Raw genomic sequence first — 26,133 nt, forward strand, 5'->3', positions numbered from 1 at the left:
AAGCGGTGCAAATCGCACAATTTGAGCAGAAAATCAAAATTGTTCAGTTCATTGCTAGCATCCTTCTAATGGCGGGTATGGGTTACCATCCTGTCAGGAGAGTTTCCTTGGTTTATCTTTATTTGTAAAAGAAACGCAGATGTTAAGTTTGTAGCATGTCGGGAATACCACATGAATCCAAATCTATACGTCACTACTAAATCCAAGTCCGTGATTGGTCAATGTTTCACCTAGTTTAAATGGTAACGCACTTTCAATGCTAAGGCGTTTACATAGACTTTCATTGAAAGTGACTTCTTGAACACGTGTTACCGAGGGGGAGGGCGGTGTGAACGTTGCTTTGGACAGCCGAGGAACGGAGTCTTTCTAGCAGGTTCCTGATCTGCTTGGTATAATGTCCAGTATTGGTACCTCCGGTTTGAGTAGCTTAGAGCTCCAGCTCACAGTCTCCGTAAAAGAAGTTCTCCCTGCAGATGGTGAGTTCACAAATGCTTGTCCCAGAACAGGAGCAAACACCTCCAAAGGGCTCTGTCCTGCTTCTCCTCCAACCACTTCAGCTTTTGACTGACTGGACTCGCCTGATCTAGATAATTAACAGAGGGTAGGGCAAGAATTTCAGAAAAACAAGGAGGACGGTTACCCTCAAGGCCTGGAGCTGTCCGTTCCTGCTGCACAGAGTGTGCACCAGTCTAAGTCTTTAAACAATCACTCCAAAGAAAATGGTGTTTTTGTTTTTTTAACCAAAAAAGTGTGGCATTTTTCTGATGATGGAGGACATAAGGAAAATGAAGCTTAAAATTACATTTCTGAGTATTTCTTTTTTATCAAATCATTGTGAATCAGGAGAACTATGTGGTATGCGAGGGAAAGAGATTGCTCAGTCTAGTTATCTTATACTCATTGCTCCTTACAAACTGTCTCATCCACAACTCAGAGGAGAATATCTAAAGAACTGCTGCCACTCTGCAGAAATTATGTGCTAGAAAATGACTTTTTTGGGGGGGTGGCACAATCATAATTAAAAGACTACTGAGAACACTCAACAAAAAGCTCAAAATATGATCGGAGTGGATTTTTAGGAAAAAACCTCCGCAAAAAAAAATCAGTTTCCTTTGAGACCCACAATCCTTAATCTAAGAAAATTACCTGTCTGGGAGCATTTATTTGGAATCGTGCTTCATTGGTAACTCATCTAGAAACAATTTGCCCAAGAAAAGTGCACTGTGTATCACTGCTTAATGAAAAATGGATGGAGATGAGAAAAAAAGGGTTGAAACCCACATATTGTAATCAATTTCTAAGACGTTAGATCGCTGGCAAATTAATGCATCTTTAATTAATCTTATTACCCAAAATAAAACTGAGCCACCTGCCAGTGACCCACAAAAAGAGAAAAACTAGGTTGAGGCTTCCCATTGTTTTTCCAGCTAACCAATAGTTGACATATAGAGCAGACATGATAAACTGCTGATGACACTAATGACAAAACCATCTGCTGCAGTGTTAGAGACCTTAACTGGAGTGTTCAGGTAAGTCTACCTGTTGAAGCAGTGGTGTACTATATTCTTGTTTTCTTCTAGGTTTGCATGTAGGGAGTTGAAAAAGAGCCCATATTTCTCAAACTTATTAAGTTACTGTTTCCGTCAGGTGTTGGTGCAGAGGTCTGACATAGAACACTACTTGTTAGAATGTACATTTTCTCTTTTTATTTTTTTTGCTTTTCTAAAAAACGAAGTCCCAGAACGCTGACTCCAGGAGGCACGGACTCCCTGGGATGGAGCACCACTAAATTATTCTGAAATGTCAGGTCCCTGCGCAAGAGTCTGTTAGGCATCTATGATTTCCAACCATGGCTCCAGCAGTCTGCACGTTGTCTTTTTCTCAGATTCAAATGAACTGTTGGTTTTGCACACGCCTTAGTCACTTGCACCATAGCCCAACACAAGATTTCCAGCCAAAATGCATAAAAATAAGTTTTCAAAATGTTCCTGTAAATGATCATCAAAGTGTTTCGGGTTGCCTCCAAAACAGGAAGAAGCCAGAGCAATGAGAGCCAAACAACAGATGTGAGGAGCATGAAAAGGCAATGTAATCATCATTGATAATCTTTACATCTGACAATGAGATCATAAAATTATGTTTCTTCTGCCTTCGTATAACTTTAGAGAAAACTTTAAGACCCACTAATCTTTTAATGTATTATAAAAGCACCCCCGGTGGTCTGTTATGCTGTTTTTTTCCAAAATCAAAAAACCTGTGTAATTTTCTAGGATATAGTTTCTGCAGAGTGGCAGGAGTTCTTTAGAAATTCACCTCTGAAATTTGGGCAGGACTGTTGGCATGGAGCAACATCGCCTGCTTTCTTCTCCTTATTGCTGAGAGCTCTCTGTTTACATGCTTTCCTGCTAGCTTACAGCCCCTCACACCCCCAAAATTACCAGTGAAACAAAATTGGTGAGCAATATTGGAGCTATCCAGCCATACAGTTTTGAGACAGATGCCAGCTTGCAAGAAAACGTACATGGACCTAGTCGTCTACAAGTAGATGTATCAGAATGTAGCAGAGCAGGGTGCTTGTGACCTGCCGCAGTAACTTGTACATCACAGTTACAAGCTTTTTTAAACGGCACTTCTGAATCTGCTCCTGATTCAACGATTTCAATAAATCAATACTCAATCAGTACTCAAAAATGAAAGCCTAATTTTCTTTATATATGTCCTCCATCATGAGAAAAATCTGACAAGAACATGTTAAAAGCTACAAAAAGAATTTTAAATGGAGTAGGCCTAAAGATAAAGTTGCTACCTAAAGCTGGGCAAGTCTCCTACAGCCTACATGCAAAGAATGGAAAAACCTCGGTGGACAGATACTTGTAAGCACAAAGGCAATAAGTGGTCTTGTAGTGTAGTGGGATGCTCTTATGCTGTTTTAAATGTCAAAGCAAAATCTAAATCAGCCCAGTCTCTACACCAGATATTTAGCAGACACTGCACCGTTTTGGAGAGTGGATCAGTGGAAGGGTGGGGGTTGGACGGAGGGATGGGAGGATGGCGACAGATGAGGGGGATTTGTTGCACAGGCAAAGTTTAGCCAAGTTGCTCCTTTAAACTCCATCACCCTCTGACTCTTGCGTCTCATCCTCCCATGCAGCCTGGAGAAAAGCAGACTGTTTACTCTCCTGCGCGCATGTTCTTTTTATAACAAGCCGATCTATGAAACAACTGTAACGGTTGCTAAGGCTTCGCTTGGCAGGAAAAGGTCTGTTCCCCCTCCTTGTTCAAGCCAGTATATCTCACCAGTTGATACTGCTTTAAAACATGTGTTTTACACGGTCAGAGTCAGTCTGACTACCAGAGGAACAGAATGGAAAACCAAGGAGAGGTGACTAAGCTGGTTTTCCCACATTTAGAGAGATCATCCTGAAATCCTTTATGCCTTAGTCACAACTGCCCTTTCCGGGTGGATCCGGGCTGACTGCGGGTTTTAATGTCAAGGTTTTAGATCGCTTGATGAACCATTAGAGTGAAAATGTTCATGTACATTTTTTTTCCCAACAGGCATGCTGCGGACGACGGGTCAACAGTTAATGGTGAAGAAGGTGAGACGCAGGCACGTCGCACAGATTTTTAGTTTTTTTGAAACCCTGCGCACTGTGGAAGGGGCATAAAGTGATAAGTGTGCGCCCCTTGCATGCAGCCTGGCTGTTAGCAGCCTGTTAACCCAATGCGTCGCAGCATTTGCACGCAGTCAGTAAGGATCCATTACACACACCTTACTAACGGGTACAGTCTAGCGTAACGACACCGTACAATGGCCTCACTCATACATCATAAGTGCATGCAACTTACTTTATTCTCACAAAATACTACTTCATTATACATTTAGCACACATTCGACATCTGTATGTTCCATTTTTGTGACCTCCCTTGAGGTAGTTGTATGAGTCTGATGCCACTATACACCGGGCATGTGATCCGTGTTTAAGAACGAGCTAAAAGGCCATTCTTGAAATCCCTTTTGCACATGGTGTTCACACTGGACTGTCACCACTTGACTCGAGCACATGTAGTCACAGTTGGAAGAGGCCAAATGTGAAAGCGGTACAAATCTCACAAATCTTGCTCCAGGTTTTTTCTTTCACAGCTCTATTCCGATAAATGAAAGACTTGATGGCATATAATTCCAGTCAAACACAAACCCCAATATTTAATTTCTCCTTCATGATCACTTCTTAAATGGTTGGCACATCCATGTTTTGAAAAAGACCCCACCCATACATCATTACCAAATCAGAGTCCCCTGACTGGTCAAAGTTCAACTGGTTTAACTTTTAAGGCATGTGTTCAATAGACCTAAAAATAAACGTAAAAACTTGCATAGCGGCGTGTGAATGTGAGAGTTTTGGACACGGAGCCCGTAATGTGCATAACACGTAGAGTTTTCCCTGGAAAAAGGGAACTGTGAGAAACACCTGCGCTCCTTTGAGATGCAGCCGCTCTTCTCTACGACCCTCCATGAGCCCGGACAACCCAAAAACCTGCAAAACCAGTACCTATAGTGTGACTTTAGGTTTTAGGTGCACATACATTCACAATTCTTAACTACTTGGCTCTTTTAGTGGGTTGTTTTGTGTGTTTACAAGGGTCAAGTAGTGACTCGTGATTGTCGTCAGTGAGCTTTTATGCTCAAGGCGGCTTTTTGGCAAATCTGACCCAATAGACAGACATTCAGCATCGGCCTAAAGATTTTTGAAAAGTTTTTGTTTCAATTTGTCTATCTTAAACAGCTGTAACAGAATAACTTACACGGTGCATGTGAAATTACCTGATTTATTTAGCTGTTTCTTTATATTTCCACAAAATTGAACATTGGTAAATCAAATCAGTAATTTATAAATAAAAGCAGGCAGTGCATCCTGTTGGTTATTTACATATGAAAGGAGGGAATTACCGTCACTCATAGCTGATTACACTTACTTTGTAATTACTCTAGCCTTACTGAAGCTGGATGATACAGGCAAAAACAGGTCAGCACTCCGCTATGCTTCTTTTCCTTCCAAGTCGTGTCTGCCCCAGCTTTTCTAGCCCTTGAGCTTTTATCTGCAGTGTTTGCCCTGAATATGAGCAGCTCCCCTGGTGTCAGGAGTGTTTTCAGGTAACACCCTAACGCTTAACGAGCAGCCATAATAGCACGGACACAACACTGCTATGCTTTGCCAAAGTTCAAATCTGAAGCGCTTGCAGAGACTCTGTACACAAAACAGAAAGCAGCTTTTTCAGAAACTTTATGTAAAAAGTGGTCTTTTTTAACTCTTTTCCTGTACAACTGAAAAAACAAGTTTAAATAACATTAAAAGTTGTCACAACTACATACATTTTTAGCCAAACATCTGCTTGAGACAACTGCATTCTAACATTTCCGCACGAGGTCATGAATTCTGACCTGTTGCTATACACCGATCATTACTCATTCTGTACACTCAGCACATCAGCCCTAAAACAAAGGCGCCGGTCACAAATTCTGAAAAATGAAAAAAATAAAAACCATGTCCACCTATCCGAATATCTGGGATGAAAATGGAACCGATATTTCCAGAACTGTTTCTCAAGGGAAGATAAGGAGGTTCCAGGAAAACACCTCAGGCTTGCCTCGCTCCTCAAGGCTCGCATTACTCTTGTGTCAACATGAAAACTGCTCTTCATTTAACATGCACAAACACACACACAAGCAGTGTGCAACCCCCTGTTTGGGAAACGATGGAATCAATATTCCTGGAAGATGTTTATTGAACTTCCTAATTTTTTAGAAAAAGAAAGAATCATTTATTTTGTGAAGGACAGTTTGGCATTTTCATCATATTAAATATTTCCCAAAAAATGACTCACTTATCAGAAAATGTTTAAATTAATAAAAATAGATGTAATAAAGGTAAATATTTTCAATTTGAAATGATCTAAATTAGTTTTTGCAGTAAAGTTATGATACAAATTTTGAATTGAACCTGAACCAATTTCCAGCACTTAACACTGCTCATTTATCACAGCTAAAGCTATTCTGTAAAGATATTTGTTTATTGTTTATCTTACATTTGTGCAAAATGTAATTTTTTTTTCAATTTATTCCTATTATTAAAAAAAATGTCACCTTTAGGTGGCTTTTTTTTTTTGCAAAGCACCAAATTTTTCCTGCACTTAATAAATAAATCCTCATTTTTATATTCTCCCTGTTTAAAAACAACCTATGTCTTTGAAATGTATATTCCTGGAAGTGATATCTCTCGTTTACGGATAACTTCTTGTTATTTAGTGAGGAATAACTTACTTGTTAAGTTCCAAACAAAGGTTTAACTGTGAACTGATTTGCATGCGTAGGCAGGGGTTAATCTTATGAAAATGACTTAGCTACAGAATATTTTGTATGTATAATGTAAAGTTGACTTAGAGCAAATTGCATTCACGTCTGCAGTATTTGCTAAAGTCACAAGGAGAAGAACTGTGCTGCCTGATGTTTCACAGTGCTGTCAGCCACATGCTCTCTGCAAAACGACAATACTCCAACACCAGAGGAGAATAGAGGGGATAAAAACTAAGTACACACACAAAGTCTCCCTTTCTTCTAAGAACCAACGATGGAAGGATCACGCTGTCCCTGTGACTGATGATGTTGCCAACATAAAGACCGAAAAGGCAGTAACTGATGTTTTCCAAGTGGCTTGAATAACTTCCATTGACAGCTTCGACATAAGCGGAAAACCTCTGTTCTGTAATGGAAGAAGGTTTTGGGGCGGATGGGTTTTCCCTTTATGTAACACCCCTAAAGCCAAACGTCGCACAGCGGCTCTCCGGACTCTGGTGGGGACTCGGACAATGACAACAGAGCTTCAGCTGAGCCACGGCGGGCGAAAACAAATCAGAGCAGCCACGAGGTTCTGTCATGCCTCTGATTAGCTACGAAACGAAGTCAGTCTCTCTGCTGTGACAGCGAAATGTAGGCAGAGACATTTTGTTTTCTCCCAAATGAAAAGCACATGAAAACCAGGTGTGCACATAACGCAAAGTGCATGTGAGTTAGAAGCTTTGACTTGAAGGGAGCATTTCTCCTTTGCAAGCAAGCAGAAAAGTATTTTCACAAAGACAAGCAGCATGTTCATAAATGTGCTCCCACAAACTCATCAGGCTGAGTTTCTGATGGGATAACCTTACATTGTGCTTTGCTGTGCAGCAGGTCAGGCTGGTAGCAGGAACAAAATGACTAGAATACTAAGAAAAAAGTACACAGTGGTTATTGCAGTAAAATCTGAGAAGTAATAGTGACTGCAGCTTCTCTACTAAGACAATTATAATTATTTATAGTTCTAATAGAAATCTGTGGAATGTTGGTGGTACTTTGAGGTTTTTTTTTCCTAATCTATAAGATTTCTTGTGGTTTGCACGAGTAATAAACACTCCGGCTCAACAGTAGACAAAAATAGCTCTTCCACCTATTTCCAAAACAATTTCAGTAATTCATTTGAAATTTGCCCCTGAGTTGTTGGCATGGCCGTTAGGGTGGTCCTTCCAGAGGGATAAATTTTCATATTGATATTTTTTCAGCTCCAACCCCTGAAATTTGTTGGAATAGCTGAAAAAACTCTCCTTGTAAATTTGTTTCCAATTCCGACAACATTTACCCCTCCCTCAATGAGACTGGTATGCCTCAGCAGAAGACTAAGGAGAACTAATCTGGCTGCCAATAGATGGGCTTAGCAGTCTCAAAGTGAACACTAACAAATATTTGGGACAGAGACTGTAGATTGGAAATGGAATATGAATATCGCCTTTTTTAAGATTTTTTTGTATTCCTGTTAGAACAAACAGAAATACAAGCATACTCGGTTATATAATGGATGTTTTGAATGTTTACAATTTTCATCATCATTGATATTTGTTCTTTTTCATACATGTAGAATTGTAGATTAAATTGTTTGAGATCAGTTCTGATGTTAAAACCTTTATTCTGTGTGGAGTTTGCATGTTCTCCCCGTGCATGCGTGGGTTTTCTCCGGGATCTCCGGCTTCCTCCCACCGTCCAAAAACATGCTTCATAGGTCGATTGGCAACTCTAAATTGTCTATAGGTGTGAGTGTGAGAGTGAATGGATGTGTGATTGAGGATATTTTACCCTGCAACAGACTGGCGACCAGTCCAGGGCATTCCTTGCCTACGCCCAAGTGGCCGGGATAGGCTCCGGCAACCCCGTGACCCCGAAAGGGAATAAACGGTAAAGAAGATGAATGAATGAATGTTGTTTTTATTCCTTGACAATGTGCACCCATAGGGGCCGAAGGGGAAAACTTCAAGGTCACTGAGTGAGGGGTAAATATTGTCCAATTGAGACAAAAATTCACAGGGAGAGTTTTCTCAGCTAATCCAACCAACTTCATGGGTTGGAGCTTAGAATTTACAACTTCCACTTTTCAGGACCACCCTAATGGCCGTAGATGCAGAGCAATCCCGGCCCCCCTTCCCCAACCCGTTACTGAAAGCTCTCTGTTTACACGCTCTCCTGCTAGTTTACAGCCCCTCACATCCACAACCTTAGCAACATTAGCGGTACGACAAAAATGGTGAACAATATTGGAGCTATCCAGTCATAGAGTTCTGAGTCAGATGTCAGCACAGACGAGGAAAATGAGGACGTACACGGATTTAGTCATCTACAAGTGGAGGCATCAAAATGGAGCAAATTAGGGAGCTTGTAGCCTGCCCAGCGTCTTTTTTAAACTGCATTTTTTTGGTCTGCTACTTATTCACAAGGTTTTAGATAAAGAAATACTCAGAAATGCCACAAGAACATGTTCAAAACACCAAAAACACTATTTTCTGTAAAGTGGTTCTTTTAATATTGCACAAAAACCTTTTGATGGAATATTATTGATTAAAAAATATATCAATTTTATTTTGTGCATTCTGCTTTCGTTGCACATTCATGCATCAAACCATTAAGGAGATTATGTCACGTCAACAGTTGGTTTTAAGAGTACAGCCAGAAAAAAATAAGGAGCCAGCTGTCAGTTGGGTGTAGGACAAAAGAGCGGTGAAACGTGAGAAGAAAAGCAACCTCCTCTCCCGTTTGACTGCTGAAGGGGTTTGGCAGATGAAACACTCACCGCTGCAGGTCGGTTTGGTGAGTTTTGCTTGTGGGTCCACGTCTTTGGCAAGTTGATCCTTCTGCTAATACAAACAATTCATTTTTCACCACCTTTTGTTTTGTTTTTAACACACATGAGCACATTTGCTGTAAAATGATTTTAGGGTGCCACTTTAAAAATGGACAGAGAAAACTGGCACTAAGGTCAACATGCTTCGAAACCAACAGAAAAACTCAATCTTTTTCATGCAGCATTGATGAATAAATGGCAATAAAAACATTTAAGGTAGAGTTCATGATCCAGTAGCATTTTTTTTCCCCCTCTCTCTTGTGCTTTTGTGAGTATGCTCTAACAGGTCAAACCTCATCATTCCATGAGTTGCTTGTGCAAATTCAAACATAATCACTAATGTAAACAGCAGGTGATGAAACATGGATGGGGACTGACCTGAACGCAGCCTCCAAGTTGATATAAGCGGACATAAAAACTCTGTGTCTGTGTAAAAAGTCAGCGCACTTCTTTCTAGAGCCTAAAGATTTTTCGGTATGCGCCTGAAAGACAGAGAGAGACACAACTGCCTCCCACACTCATGAAGTCGTGCGTTTTGACATTTACGTCCATCCTACTGTGACCAGTTTGCAGTTCTGCTGTTTTATTTCCTGCAGCACGTCATTCTACCAAACCACAAAATCAACTCTTTTTTTTAAAAACATAAGGACAAATTGTTAGTATCCCTCTATTAATGCAAGAAAAACCTACAATGGTTCCTGAAATAAGTTAAAATAGTAATAAATAAAACTAAAACTAGAATTAAAAAATAAAACTAATATTGTGCTTTTTTTAACAGAGTCTTTATAAAATACAAACTAAGGAATGATCTTTTAATGTTTTCAGTGATTCACTCTAGTTAAGGGATTCCTGCACCTGTCAGCAGGTTTGTTGGTCCTTTTCCTTGAGAGAAAACTTCTCCACCTTAAGGGTGTCGCCTCAAGACAGTACTTCAGCTCCTACTACAGACGTGCAATAATTTTTAGATCAGAGCCCATAGATGAACTGTTTGAGTCCAGTGTTTTTTTCTACTTTGCAGTTGTTTAATGTTTTTAGCTGTCTGGGTTTAGGTAATTACTCCATGACCGATGACCTGCAGGTGAAACTGTAGCTTTCTAACACCAGACAGCACATTTTCTTCCAGAATGATGTTTCTGTTGTGGAAAATTATCGTCTCTTTTTGTGTGATTTGCTTTGAACTGGGTTTGATCATCTCCATTGAGGTTGACAAAAGACCGATGGTGTCATCTAAGACTGATGTAGAGTGGTCTTTAAAGGTCGTTCTGGTCACAATTTGTATTACTGTCGCCTCAGTTTGTCATCCACCACATTCAGGGAGGTTGCCAACAGTCTTGTGAACCTTAAACTTCTGAATCACACATGCAGCTGTTGTCACAAAAACATTTAGCTGCCTGGAGATGAACTGACGGACTTTTAGCAGACCTCTCTGCGATTTCCTTTCTAATCTCCTTTTCCAGTTCATTATTTCCTTCTCTTTCTGTAGTTCTGTGGCTGTTGTCCCCCTTTAAAAGGGCTCAATGACTAAGACTACTGAGATGCTAACCGAGGACCAACCTTAGCCTAACATCTCCATCTCAAATTATTTTCAATCTTTTTTAAGAGTGCCATAATACTGCAACAATTCAAAAGCAGCATCTAATTCCAATAGGTTCATTTAATTTCATGTTTACCTTTAATATTTCTGTCAGTTTAAGGTTTTTCAATCACCACAGGAAGTTTTTCTTGCATCAACAGAGGCGTAAAAGTTTTGTTTCGCATGTGTCTTTTCACCGGACAGTGAAATATTTCTTTTATTTAAAACCAGGGTGGTATCATTCAGAGCCTTTCAAACAGGAACCCCAGGAAATAAGTCAAAAATTCGTAGAATAAAGAAAAAAATATTTGAATAAGCAAAACATCTGTAAGAAATGTGTTTTACCAGGAATTCTTATTATAAGAAAAAAATTCTAATCACTAAGACATATTCTCTTAAACTGGGATTATTTTGCTATTGAAAATCTTTCTTAATAAGATCATTTTTCTTGCAAGACAGAAAATAAGAATTTTTTAGTTTTTTAAGATTGGGTTTTTTCAGTGTAGAGCATTCAGGAGATTCCCACTAACAAAGCAGACAGGCAGGTTACATCCAAATAGAGATAGATGCTCTTGGTACTCATCTTGTAACTTACAAGTTATCAAGTAACCAAACAGAGAAAAGTTTTACTTTTTTAAGCATTTACTGTTAAAGTCATGATCTTTAAAAAAATCAATATAATAAATAATAAGTGGAGAGAATCCCATTCTCTCCATTTATGCCAACTGTAGCAGTATCACCAGCTGATGAGCTCAAAGCAGGTCAGGAGAGATGCTGGAGAGCTCCACTCAAGGGAAGGTCTGCTCCAGATTTTCTTGCTTTTGTTTGCAGTGTTTGCTCTGGATTTGAGCGGTTCTGCTAGATTGTTGGCCAACACCTTAATGGAAACTGTAAGATCTTGGTCGTTGCCGCAACAGCTAACCGGAAGACCAACGCTTCTGTTCTGGGAGTGCCAGTTTTACCTGTCCAGTCACGCCGCTGCGCCGTGCTCATCACTATTTTTCCCTAGATATGCTTGCATGTGTGTCCGAATGTTTGGATGCTGAACATCCAGACGGGATAGTTGTGGAGTTGCCATGTACATCCTAAAAAAATAGGGAAAAAATGGGTTGTTTTTTTTCCCTTTCTGCTGACTCATTTCACCCTTTAATCATAAAGTGATCTTTCACCGCCACTGATTTCCAACAACTTCCACAGATTTAATGGCGGAATTTCAGGGAGACAAGAAGAAGCCAGAATACATGACTCGTGGGTTGCCGTGTTGGCTGTGTGTATTCTGTCTTGCCATCCCTCCAACAACTTTATCTTCCACAGGCGCATTTATCACTGCAGAGATGGATTTACACACTCATTGCAGGACAAGCGGCCAAAAAAGAAAAGAAAAGGAAAACATTAAAGCATCACCCCTGTGTTCACTTTAATACTTATTTATGAAGCCCAGAATTTTCTTTGATTTCAAATTTGTAACAATATTGACTTATGCAGAACTAGAGCAAAAAGGCCTCCATCTACTTCCGGGCATTTAACCCTTTGAACAACCATGACTCAACTAAACTGACTTATAATAAAAGAAGTGCTTATTCAAAGGACGTAAATCAGCTGAATCTCACAATGTAGAAAAGTGGCTTTGCGTCACTATGGAACATTTTGCATTAGTAATGTGTTGCATAATGCTGCAAAGCCGCTTTTCTCTACGTCAGAATCAGCAGATTCACGCTGCACGCGAAAACTGAGTTACGATAGGTCAGAGCGTGCGTTACTTAGATGTCACCAGTGATTTCTCAGGTGTTAACCCCTTCATAAAGTAAATCACTGATTCGCAGCGTACCGTTAAATCCAGGACTTCACTTTATTTAGCATCAACTTCAACAGAAAAAAACACTGAAGAATTTTTTTGGTTTATATTGGTTTGGTTTTTGGTTTAATGGAAATAGAGCCAGACATAAAGGTTAAAGGGTTACAACCCAAATAAATGCAGATTATAACTGAGGTGAACCTCCTGTCTTTAAAATACCTCGGTATTTACCCAAGACTGAAAAAAACGAACCTTCTCGTTCTGGGTTTAACGCAGCCTGTCTGACCTCCCACACCCCAGTGTTTGTGAAAACTACAGTAGCAGCTCTACCTTGACAGGTCATGCAAGGTCACCTTGATGCTCAGCCGTGCTTATCAGCGAGGCCTGCAGTTCAAATTCAAATGTTTAGTCAGATAAAGGTGCAGCAATTCAAAGCTGCATTCATCGGTCACAAGAGAGAGGAGGAACTTGTGTGACTGAAAACAACCCGAGTGCACTCAGCTTTGTTAAAGGCTTCATTTATCTTCATTTGTGCCTGAAGACTCCCCACGCTGCCAAGCTGGAGGGGACCCAGCAGTTATGAAAGAATTTCAAAAACCCCATTCCTGAGCCCCCACCACATCTGCCCCCCCCCCCCCCCCCCCCCCCCGGTGCTCTGGGTTGGTACAAGCAGCGCTCGCCGCCGCGAGGACTGACGGTGGTGAAGCGGAGCCATAGGGGGAGCACACTGTCAGTCCTGTGATAGCTGTATGAGATTCCACATGCTCTGATGAGTAATTCCTCCCTCCCCTCTTCATCACCATGTGGTTCATGGCCCTGAGTCATCGTCCACACTTTCCCTCACACCCTCTCTACCTCCCCCCACCACCACCACCACCGTCTGAGAAGAGGATTCTTCCTTCCTTCGGCAACGGCCGTCCCAAAGGGAAACTCAAAAGAACAGCCTCCCTCCGATGACTCATTCACCAAAATCCAGAGCTTCACACCAGCCGCTCTCCAGCCATGACGGCCCACCAAACCACACCCAGGCCTGGATCGCAGGCCTTCCAAATCCCCCTTTCCATCCTTTCTGTCGCCCTCTGTTTCTTTCATTCATCACTGCTGTCCCACCATGTTTATTTGCTTTCACTCTCTTATTTCTTCGCCTGTTTTGGATTTCCAAACTGTGTTACTCCAAAGAAATGACAAAGCACTTGAGAGGAGCGCACTGACCTCCCCGTCTGCATGTCAAACTCATGACTCGGGCAGAAAATAACATCAAAGAGGAAGACGTGTGTTAGTAAAAAGAGGCTTTTCATTTTATTGGTGCTGTTTGCGAAGTTGCTAATCTTTGGGTTTAACATTTTTGCCAATACAGATCTGTGGTTTTAGCTAAGAGCACTCTTCTAAATTGGATATGACCTCGGTTAAAGACCTTTGCAGCCTTTTTATACACAGTTGTGATACAATTGTTTTCGCTGGAATCCCCCTACGTGTCGCTCAAAGGTCCTCAACATGTCCCAACAGGAGATTTGTTGACCATTGCAAGAGCAATAAGGATTTTTAGGGGCATTATGACTGGGTTAATAAAACACAGCTGCCCCTAAAAGTCCCTCATTTTTCTTGCTGCCTTTCCTTTTTCTTTTCTCTCCCTTCCTCCCTAACTTAATATTTGTGTCTTCATTCCAAACTTTTGAGATCAAACTTCAGCATTTCCTGACTCCTCCAGTGAGATTCTGCACGTAAACCGGTATCCGTTAGGGTCCTGGCGAGGAAAAAAAGAAAACAACCTGGAATGACCACTTTGTGTGAAGTTTGACCTTTCCGGGGAGGGTGGTTCATTTATTTCATAAAAGCTATGCTATGCACGCTTTCCAGTATTTATGAATTGTTTATTTATAATGGCAGAGTTTTATTGGGATTCGCAGTGACGTTTTTTAAAGGGAGTTGAAGGAGTTCAGAGGAGAATTTCCAAGAAAGAGCCCTCCATGTGTTCATTAGAGTTTGGCTTTTACACAAAAGGTAAACACTGAGTCCTCTGCAAACGCTTTCTATACGATGCACGTGGTGACATATGCACTCGCTGATTATTATGTTAGCTTTGAAATCGAGCCAAACCCAGTGACCCAAAGCTGAACCACCTGGGAATTGCAGGAAAGGTCTATTTAAAAGCTCCAAGGCTGCTAACAAAACGTGTGAGAAGAATAGACAGCAGGAGAAGAAGAAGAAAAAAAAAAAAGGAAGAAACATTGTGCAGCACGAAGCGTCTGACTAGACCTTTTCAGCATCATGAAATGCCTCTGAGAGAGGCTTGGCAAGCCGTAGCACCCGACACTTATTTACATCCGAGTTTTAATCGGCTAACTGTCCCAGGACTCCCCATAGCTACGCCGCTCAACCAAAACTGGCTCATTGCGCCTAAACCTTTACTCAGCTCCCTCTTGTCCTGGCTCGTCGAATCGGCTTTCTCTTCCTTCTGAACCGGGCCGCTGCACTCCAGTGGACCAACATTTAAGGACACAGGTGACAAAGATCCACAGAAGATGACATTCTCTCAATGTGTTTCTCAATATCTCAGAAGCAGACTTCCTGGGACAGTCATATATTTATTATTAACTGGATTTTACCTACAGTCTCCAGGAATTTAATTAGAGCTTCAAGAGGCCCAAGAACTTTCCAGCAACTTCAAGCAGCGGCAGGACTTATCATGGACTCAACAAGTAATGGCCTGTAAAAACCAATGATCTGCCCCATATGTGTTAGACCTCACCTGAACTGACTCCTCATTATCCTCATTAGCACCTCGATAAATAAGCCTGACATGCCGGTGAAGAGGGCGCACGTCCATTGTGCCGTCAGGCAGGGGGGGGGATCTGGTTCATTCGCATGACTGTTTTAAAATAAGAATCCCATGCTTCAGCGAATGTCTTACCTATGTGTCACTTGCAGCATGGAGATGCCACCATGGCCCTGTGCTCTATTAATTACATAAAGCATCTAGTGTCAGGATGCTGAATTCATTAGTGAAGTATGTACGGCACGCTAGGGTCAGGACAGATATAGAAACAGGGATCCAACCTCTTCCCCACTTAACACACTTGATAACTGTGTGTGGCAATATACGATTTTTTTCCCCCATCCTGCTGGTGGTTTTGTCTGATTTTTGACTCTTTTAGTGTAATCAATTTTTGCAGCATAAATCTTGATGCTTTTAATATCAACAAATGCAAAAGTGGGTAGACTTTTTTTTTAAAAGAAATAGAATGGCATGGCAAAGTCATTCTTTTCTGAAGTCTTAAGATTCAAGTTTAACATCTATTTCAATACATATGTATTTTTTGCAGATTTAAATTATGTAAAGTTGTACAATGTTTATTAATATTTAAACAACGCTTGTATCACATTTACTGCATTCAGTGTGAACTATAGCGATCATGGAGCACCTTATTTATCTTCTGCATCACAAAGTGCTTATATCAATTTAAAAATATTTTTGATTTCTAAAATATGATCAACGTCGATTTAGAAAGTCGAATATTTGAGTTTTCTGTCCCTTTGAATTGAAGAAATTAAAGAATTTCCTTGGACTTGGGGGTCACATGAGTCAGAAACTGGGACTTTGTAGGCCAGTTGAATGAATGGAGGACTCACCTTGCCCGCAAAGACCCAGCCTCTGGCACTCACCATCATCATGACATGTCCCACCACCGAGGACAGCGTGGGGGGGCTCCATAGGTGATTCTGGGTTTCTGGAAATATCCGCGCAGTTTCCCCTTCAGGGGCAGATTCAGATCCCGGCGCAAATACATACCCACCGATGAGCAAGTCTGCTTGCATGAGTTGTTACGGCCGGCTTCTCGTTACCTGTGTCCGGGACATGTGTCGCCATCGCCGCAGTCAACTGGAGGGCCCCACGCAACACGCGCGCAAAACGCACCGATAGTCTGGATGGCCGCGTGTCCGCCTGCACGAGACCTGCAAGTGAAACTTCGCCGTCCATCGCAGCCAAAAGCCAGCTCCAGCAGCACCGCCGCCCAAGTAATATGTGTGATCACTTGGTGTTGCACGCATCCCAAATTGAGTAAGAATATCCCTTTGGGGGAGGAGGGGGGCGGGGGAGACGAATTGTCTTGTGGAATAAGTCGGACAGTCCCCTCTGGCCCATCGTTCAGCGTCTATCCAGGGAGGAAAAACATGCAACAGTGTCGCTCCTGTGCCACTTTCCCACCTCCTTCTGCACTCCCTTCCTAAAAAAAAAAAAAAAAAACGGCTTCTGCGTTTGTCACCGTGAGACCCCCCACCACCACCTCCACCACGCGCACTCCTCCAATCCGTGACCCAGTATCCATTACGGACAGACGGAGACGAGAGAAAAGGTTGCTGCCACAGTCATGCAGCAGCCTCGAGATTGGGAGCAAGATATTCCCAAACAGCTGGAAGGAGGTGATCTTTGTTGCTGCGCCCTCATGTGGGGCCCTCCCCAAAATGGACCGGTACTAAGTGCTAACCTGGTTATTTTCAGCGCGTCACGCTCGTCTCCAATTATAGGTTCCGTCAGGGGCGCAGCAAAGTGGCCCAGCGTTCGCAATTTACTCCGAGAGAGGACTCGAAAACGACCGAGAGCCCTCCACACACTCATTTTTGGAGCATGTGCGCGCGCCTTCTTTACTGTCTCATTCCTGCGGAGTGTCGGCTCGCCCATCCGTGCGGGGTCCGCGCCGCGCTCAGCCACGGTCCCCCGCGCCTGCCGGGCGGCATGTCTGCGTCCCTCAAGGTGTTACCCCTCCTCTTTACCGATTCCGCACATCCCAGGTTCATCACACCTCTCCCGTTATCTGTCTCATGGGCAACACGTTGGTCAACAGCGTCATCTGGTGGATGCCTGGTACAAATCAACTTTAGCTTTTGGATACATCTTTTTTTGTTTGTGTTTGTGTGTTTCTATTAATCAGTCCACATTTCACTGGATTCAGTCAGTACAGGCTAATCAGGGGTTTTATAGCCCATAATATGCCATTGCCCAATACTGTGTTGCATTGAACAACCATTTACAAAGTTTTACGGTTTGTGGTGAAAAATGTTTCTTTTCTGGTATTTGCTGGCACCTAATTATTTTCTCATAATTTCCCAATTTTTTTGAAAACTGTATTAAGAATTTGGACCATAACAACCCCAATGCATCAGTTAACAACCCCAATGCATCAGTTAGAACTAATAAACAGACTTCAAACAGGTTTTTTCTTGGAAGAGGAACCAGACAGGGCTGCCCACTCTCTCCTTCTCTTTTTGCTATATTCATTGAGCCTTTAGCTGCAGCAATAAGACAGAATGAGAGCATTATAGGAATAAAAACCAAACACAGCCATCATAAAATTAGTCTTTATGCGGATGACATATTACTGTTTTTAAGGAATTTACATTCTGTAAATGAAACAGCAATGATCATAAATGAATTCTCCTCCATATCAGACTATTCCATTAATTGGAATAAGTCTGTTTTATTACCACTCAACAGGAATATGGAACAAAGACTCACAATTCCAGTTAAAACAGGAAATATCAAATATCTGGGTATCTACTTTTCCCCCAAACTATCAGAACTGGTGCAGCTAAACCACACCCCATTACTGAAAAGCATACAGGACGATCTAACACGCTGGACCAACCTGCCTCTGTCCCTTATGGGCAAGGTAGCCACGGTAAAAATGAAAATCTTACCCAAAGTTAATTATCTCTTCTCAATGATTCCCACACAACCGCCATTAAAATGGTTCAAAACATTAGACTCATCCATATCAAGCTTTCTATGGAACAACAAACCTGCAAGAATTAGTCTAAAAACTTTAAAATCTGCAAAAAGCTGTGGAGGATTAGAACTACCTAATTTCCACAAATACTTTCTTGCAAATAGATTACAATATATCTTAAAATGGTTAAAAAATAATCCAGAAACCAACTCATGGTTAGACTTGGAACAGGTGTTATGTGGAAAGATCAACCTGTCACAGCTACCATTTATTAGCCAAACAGTTAAAAAACAGGATTGTTTCAAAAGCGTTAATATAAATGCCACCTTAACAGCCTGGTGGGAATTTCTCAAAATATCAAAATCATCAATTCAACCGTGCAAAATGACACCCATCTGGAACAACCCGGACATCCTTATTAACAAAAAAATGATTCACTTCCCAGCTTGGCAAGCAGGGGGCATAAAACAACTAGAGCACGTAATTATTGATAGAAGATTCATAACCCCCCAGGAACTTCAAGACAAACAAGGAATAAATAACTTCTTGGAATATCAGCAACTTAAATCAAGTATTACTAAAAAGTATAAAATTAAAGACGACGATTTAAAGCTACCAGATGTAGTTACCACTCTGATTAATTTTTCAATGAATAGAACTCTCTCCAAAATATACAAACTTTTATGTAATTTAGATAACAATATTGCCCTTCCAACAAAAAAATGGGATGCAGATTTGAGCATCAGCACAGATGAAAGCTTCTGGTCAGAACTTTGTCTAAACACCTTTAAACTGACAAAAAGTCCAAATCTGCAGCTAATCCATCTCAAAACTCTTCACAGAATTTACTACACTGGACAGAGGATGTTCAAGATGGGTCTCAGTAACTCAGACATTTGCGAGCACTGTGATAATAATCTACCCGACAGCTACATGCACGCACTGTGGTTCTGCACTCCTGTCCAGGCTCTCTGGCAGCAGGTATGTGCCGATTTATCAGTCTGGCTTAAGGTTTCAATCACTGCCTCACCGTCACTTTGTGTGCTTGGTGACATGAGTGCCATCGATATAGAAGAAGGATTAGCATCTATCATTTTCATAACTCTTTGTATTGCCAAAAAAACTATTTTAATAAATTGGAAAAACAAGAAAAATATAAACATAAGTCAACACAGAAATCTGCTGTTTGATCATATCAGCTTGGAAAAAATGTCAGCCCAAAGCTCAAGTAACTTTGAAAGAATTCAGTCTCTCTGGTCTCCTGTGGTTGACTCCATGACTTAGGGCAGGGGTCGGGAACCTAAGGCTCGCGAGCCATATATGGCTCTTTTGATGGTCACATGTGGCTCGCAGACAAATCTTTAATTCAAATTTTTTTTCTTCATTAGACCAGTCCTTCTCGTGCGCGATGCGATGGCAGAGGCGCGCAGTAGTAGCGGTGCTTAGAGAGACAAATCTGCGCCAGCACTAGTATAAGTTTAAAATTGTCTATTAATTCACAGAGTTTGTACCACCCGGAAACCTGTGAATTGCCGTGCCTAAAACTGCGCGCTCCCGTCTCTGAGAAAGAGCGCGCAGTTGCGGGGACGGGATGTGTGAGGGAGAAAGCAGAGGGTGGGGCTGAGGTGTTGTGGGGACAGGCAGCAGGTGAATCGCGCAGGGATTGTAAATAGGTAAAACCCACTGCCTGTCACTCACTGCAGCGTGTGAGTGTGTGTTTGGCTCCAGGTCCGCATGTGAGCAGTCTGTCTCACATCTACAAAACATTCATACCAACCTAAGATCACGTTTAAAGTCTTAACGCCTGCACGAAGCAGAAACTCACCACGTAAACCAGACTAGACCATCAGCAAAACTACCACGAGAAATACTCATCATTTATTAGAAACAGCATAACAATGGTATTAAAAAGAATCCACAGACTTATTGTACTTTAAAAAGGTTGAAATTACATCAAATGCACACATTCACTTGTATATTTAGTTTTAAACATATTGTCGCGGACTGAGTTGGATGGCTGTTGGGCCGCGTTAAAAGTTCTGGAGTTCATTGACCGCATCAAGCAGAGAGCTGATTGGCTCTCAGTTCTGTCGCTCAGCCTGTTGTTAGGTAGTTTGGACCAATGGGGTTCAGCTATGGGCCGAATAAGGGAAAGGGGAGGGCTGCAGCGGGAGCAGGGGAATATAAAGTTGGGAGACGCGCTCTCGTCTCGTCTCGGCGGGAGAGATTCAGGAGTTGCTGAATTAATTGAACGGCGTTTGTTGCGGTCTGCAGTAACCAGAATAAAGAACCTTAAAAGAGGTTAAGTCTCCGTGCCTCAGTGTGGGAAAGGGACACTACATTATTGTATGGCTCTTTCGAAATTACATTTCAAAATATGTGGCGTTTATGGCTCTCTTGGCCAAAAAGGTTCCCGACCCCTGACTTAGGGGGTGGAGGGCTTGGTCGTCGCTGCTCCTTGCCCTTCTGCCGTGGTTTGGGGTGGGGGTCGGGGCTTCCGGTGCCTGGCGGGGCGGTGGGGGGCTCCGTTGGTCGGGGGGTCGGGTCCGGTGCCTGGGTGGGGCGGGCTGGGGCGCTGCGTGGTCCTCTGGGCTTGGGTGTGGGGGTGCGTGGTGGGGGGGTGGGGTGGTGGTCTGGCTTGGCTTGGGGGGGTGGTCCCTTTGCCTGTGCTGGGGGGGGTTGGCGGGGGGCCCTGCTCGGGTGGGGGGGGCCCAGCGGCGCCGGATGGGCTGCCCATCTGCACCTGGGGCTGGGATCGGCCCTTCCCTGGCTCTGGGACGGGACGGGACAACCCTCTCGGGGCCCCCGGTCGCTCTGGGTGTCACCCGCTTCGGCTGCGGGGTCTGGGGTGGGGTGGGGTGGGGGGCTTTTCGGCCCTGTCCTGTGGGGGGGCGTTCTGGGGGGGAAGGGGGGCCCATTATTAGTACGGGTCGGGGGGGGCTAGCGGGTCGGGGTCTCCGCTGAGGCAATCAGTGGTTGCCTCAGCCGGTTGGCCTCCTCGGTCCCGTCGAGGCCTGACCAGAGCTCTTCTAGGGCCGGCGTCTGGGGGTGGGGGCCTGGGCTTGCTCCGGGGGGGGGCGACGCTTTCTGGCTCCTCTCTCTCTGTGTGGGGTGGGTGGTGCCGGGCCTGGGGTGTCGGCGCCTCCGGGGGTGGGTCCCTGGGCTGGGTGGCCCTGGCCCCTTTGCTGGGGGTGGGCTGGGGGACGGCTGTTTGACCACCGGGGGACAGTCTACCAGCTGTCCCCAACTTACCCCCTTCCTTATATAACCTCATATTAGGGTGAGGGGGTGGGGGGTCTAGCCTGCGATGCGCCTTGGGGGGGGGCTACTTGGGAGTGGCCCCCCTCCTATGGTTGCCGTATGGAGTGGGCCCCCCCTCTTTCGGTTTTATTTGCACCTTAGACATGTAGGGTCCTTGGTAGGGGGGGTGCTTGGACATCACTGCAAGCAAGCAGCAGATGTCCTCCTGGCACCCTACCCGCCAATTTTAACCGCACCTTAGACATTTAGGGCCCCTTGGTGTGGAGGGTGAGGGGACATCACTGTGAGTAATCAGGAGATGTCCCCTTAGTACCCTACTCGCCAATTTTAACTGCACCCCCCTTAGTACACACACCCCTCCCCCTTCAATATATACATTCAAACATAAACACACACACATGCACACAAACACCCTCTCAAACACCCATACACGCACACACATTTTACAAGGAAGGTGGGACCTGGGTCCATCTGTCCCCTACCCCTTCCCTGGTGGGGGGTGCGGGCCCCTTGGCGATGGCGGCCGTGTCCCTTGGGTGCCGGCTCCCTGGGCCCGGCGGTGCTCTCTCCGCGCGGTGGGGGGGTTCATATTACACCTGAGCCGGGGGTGTTCGTGTCCCTGGGGGGTGGGTCCTGGTCCTTGCCCCTGGGCGCTGGGCCCCGCCAAACTTCCAACAGCCTGGTCGGGCCATATTTATAACATCCCTTGTGGGCCACCCTTTTTTCCCCGGGGTTCCCCCCTCCTGGGCGGGGGCGGCGGGCCCCTGCATTGCTCCTACCTGGACCAACCGTGGGCCGGGTGGGTGGCTGCCTGGAGTGCGGAGCGGGTCTCCCTTGGGGGGTCCTGGCTCGTACCTGGGGTCGGGGCGGGGGGATGCCCGGAACTCCTGGGTGGTGGTGGGGTGCTCGTCTGGGGCTGTGGGCGTCCCTCTCCGGTGGGGCCCTGCGTTGGGCTCTTCCGGCGCGGCGGGGGGCTGCTTTCCTGGCTGGGCTGGGGCGGCGCTCTCTTTCCCTCTGCGCCTCCCTGCTCTCTGGCTCTGGGGGCCTCGCGGCGGTCCTGCTGGCCCTGGCCTGGGTGGCGGTCTTGGTCGCCCGGGGGGCGGTTGTTCCCTGCCTGTTCCCGTGTGGCGTTGGGGGAATTCCGGCTGCCGCTGCTGCTGCGGCGGGGGTCTTGGGGTGGGGGTGGCTGGGCGCTCCTCCTCCTTCTTTTCACATTCCACCATCCATTTTAGAAGAACATAAACACTCACCTGAGCACAGGTGTTAGCTCACCTTTGCACTAATAGTTTGCATGATTGAATGAATGAAAGATTTCACACTAGTTGGTTTAAAGGCATAGGTATGCGTTCGTGAACACTATCTGTTTTGTGTGCATGTTGACATGTGGACATTTTTGCGGCTAGCAGGTGTGTTGATAATATTTGAGTGTGTGTGAACAGGCCCCGCCCTTTTTGTACTACATTTGAACCGTACCGTAACGATAAACAACCAGTAAACCTGTCTGCTCTATGCTGCTTCATGGTCTTACCCCCCTTCCCCTCCTATTATCACCCTCCTACCCCCCCCCTCTCTCTAACGTCCCTCTCTCTTCTTCCCCTCTTTCCTTTTCCGTCCGGTCCAACACCAAAGATTTTCAAACATGATTGAAATTAATAAAGTTTGGCCTCAATTACAAAAGGGGTTTATTCAGACATACCTTTGGTTTGTCTGAAGATGAATAACCCCTCTTGTTAAAATAAAATATGTCCAACACAAGAGGCCCTCAGCTCTCATCTGTTTGCCTAGCTGTTGGACAGGACAAGTTGAGAAAAAAAAAAAAAAAGAATTTGGACCATAAAATTAGCTACTGGTTAATTTTAGTCACCTATTTACACTATTCCCATTTTAATAAAACGTTATAATTACTTTTAAATATTTACTTGTCGCAATCGGGTATTTGTAGTACTTATAATTGCAGGAATGTCTAAAAAGAAGAAAAAAAAGGCCTTGAAAGTATAATAGCTTTATTTTGAAAGGTTTGACCGGAAGCAGGGCTCCTCCTCATCTTCCAATCACACTAAACAGAAATGTCCGACTCGGAGTCTGACAGGAGCAGGCCGCCTTTCCATAAGCAGGCACGTGCGCCCCTCCGGTACCGATAGGGCGGATGTTCGTCTTCCTCCGCAGCAGCGCGGTACCAGCGGACGCCTGTCGGTGAGTTTGGGCTTCGTTGCTCACCGGCTTCGTCATTCCCGTTTAAAGTCCTCCGCTCAAATCCGTGTTCCACTCGATTCACCATTCCCAGTGGGAATAAAAAGCCAGCTTTCACGGGGACCTTTAGACTTGAAAGTTTGCAGTCGTTTCCGCGGCAGGGCGCGAGGACGCCGATCAGCTGCAGTTGATTCAATCTGAGATGACGTCAACACGCGGTCAGGAAAATGTAGTTCACAAACTACTAGACTGAAAAACCCCCAGAAATGTTTTAATTTTGGCAAATTTAACTTATAAATGTCAGTTATATTCATATATAAATTAAATATGTTTTATTTTAATTACTGACATATATTTTATTTACTGTAAAAAGTTTATTATTTGGAAAATTTTGAGGAAAAATAATAAAGTGAAAAAAGCATCTTACATTTGTTCAAAAAATGCCATTTAAAATCACTCAAGGATACTATACAGAAGATACAAAAACAACATAAAAATTAGATTTTTAAATTGGATTTAAACAAAATGTATGGAGTTTTTCTTGGTCAACCACTAAGAAGAAAGTAACAGTAATTGATTCATGTAGTAACTGTGGAGAAAAACAACATGTGGACGTGATAAGAGATACGCCAAGATTGTGGATGTTTTCTAGGTGAAAATATTCTGACAAAATGAGGGTATTGATGTGGAAAAAATCAATAGACACAAGTAGGAAAAAAGGTATTTCAAAATAAGATTTAGGAAACCTATTTACCCCACAAAACTCAACAGATACGTAACTTTTCTACTAGAAATATTTTTACACATTTATTGTAAACCTTAGTCCTTTTACCAGAACAACCTTTTCTATAAACATTCTAATTGATCTATGTACCTAATTTTGACAGTGAACCTTTAACATGTATCATTTATTTTACATAAAACAAGCCATGTAATTTGCATTATAATGATTCCTTTAAACAATCTATATACATTTTAAAGAAAGATTCCAATGAAAATCCTGTTTTTGGTGTTTTTAACATGTTATTGTAGCATTTTCCTGATAATGGAGGACATATATTCAAATATTAAGCTCAAATATTGTTTGCATTTTTTGTTGCACCGGTAATGTTAGGTTGAGGTTGTGAGGGGCTGTAAGCTAAAACTGAAATACACGAATGAGGCAAATATACATACAATTTGTTTAATTTTTCTAATTTACTTAGTAAATAACTGCATTTGTATCACAAACTTTAATTTAATGTTAACTAAATAATTGCAGAACACTATCTGTAGAAGGATTTCCCTTCATCTTTTTTTTATGTCACACCTCTGTTTTTCTGCAATTTTTCACTTTTACTATTCCACAGTTTTATTCCAGATGGATGTACAAAAGTTGTTTTTGGTTGTGAATTAAGTTCTTCCTATAAGCTGCTCCAGTCTGTCAGAAAACATATCAAATTCCTGTAGAAAACTGGTCATCACCTGTAACATATGTGAGCTACACAAAGACTTATTATTCTTATTCTTCTTATAAATATTATAGTGATAATAATGGATTGGATTTTTCTGCTCTTTTCCAGATGCTGAAAGTGTTTACAATCCATTATTACTTGGATTTTTTTAGTTTTAGCATTTTACTCTGTATTCAAACATAAAATGTAGTTAGATAAAATACTGCTGTTAAAGCTATAATCTGCCACATATAATATGGAAAGCTTTTGGTATTTAATCTTTTATTTGTGTTCAGGTCGAAAGAAATCCTTCATGTCCGTGTCTTTAACATTCCTGTTGCGTCCATTTTATTGATATTTTACGTGTTTTGACGTCTTCGACGAGACGCTTGCCCTTTCTTCAAAAGGTTAATCCAATTCTCCCAGCTCGCCTCGGTAGGTTTGTGTCTCATCCGGCTCCACACGTCACACGTTTGTCGTTGATTGTCTTCATATCCAAATGAAATGCCTCTTCTTTAACTGGTGTTGCAGCTTTGTGCTGCTCACGCCTGCGGTCCGGCACAGACATGACGTAAAGCAGAGTGAAGAGAACGATCCTGAAGATGGGCAGCTGTAATGCTAGAGGAGTCTGTAGGCGCTTCCTTAAAGACGTATTGATTGGTTTGCGCCAAAGAAGGCAGGATTGAGGTGTCAAATGCGTATTTTTATGATTTTTTTTTTCTCCAGTTAATGATTTTTATGTCTATTTGTCACAACAATTCATTTAACAAATAGATTCTTGCCTATTTAAACTGAAGGTTTTTCATGACATTTATCTTTGTCATAAAGATAATATCAAGCCTGCTTCCCAGAATCCCGATTTGTAGTTTCATTTTAAACTTCATTAAAAAAATAAAAAGACACAATCATTAAACATACAAATCCAGCACCAAAAAAAGAAAATTATGATTTGCTC

General features: G+C 43.0%; 1 protein-coding gene, 1 long non-coding RNA gene and 1 other non-coding gene across 4 annotated transcripts in view; 1 reads left to right on the plus strand and 2 right to left on the minus strand.

Annotated features, from left to right (window-relative positions):
* Nucleotides 1–16,819, minus strand: LOC105353928 (uncharacterized). The gene is made up of 3 exons (XR_002289541.3): nt 16,412–16,819; nt 9,150–9,213; nt 1–583 (listed from the first exon to the last, which is right to left on the minus strand). It is a non-coding gene; the product is annotated as an uncharacterized LOC105353928 (long non-coding RNA).
* Nucleotides 16,141–16,238, minus strand: mir193a (microRNA mir-193a). The gene has a single exon (NR_107077.1). It is a non-coding gene; the product is annotated as a microRNA mir-193a (primary transcript).
* Nucleotides 16,816–26,133, plus strand: part of LOC144991944 (uncharacterized) — an 11,535-nt gene continuing 2,217 nt past the window's right edge. The window contains exon 1 of one of the 2 annotated variants that reach the window (XM_078946254.1): nt 16,816–16,990. In XM_078946254.1, coding sequence (XP_078802380.1) covers nt 16,939–16,990 — 52 coding nt within the window. In that variant the 5' untranslated portion in view covers nt 16,816–16,938. Of the gene's footprint in view, nt 16,991–23,567; nt 23,749–26,133 lie in introns of those variants that run through there. The other variant, XM_078946259.1, reaches the window with a different exon arrangement.

The sequence above is a fragment of the Oryzias latipes genome, chromosome 1 (genome assembly GCF_053564925.1).
Source record: "Oryzias latipes strain Hd-rR chromosome 1, Olatipes_Hd-rR_3.1".
NCBI classification, from domain to species: Eukaryota; Metazoa; Chordata; class Actinopteri; order Beloniformes; family Adrianichthyidae; genus Oryzias; species Oryzias latipes.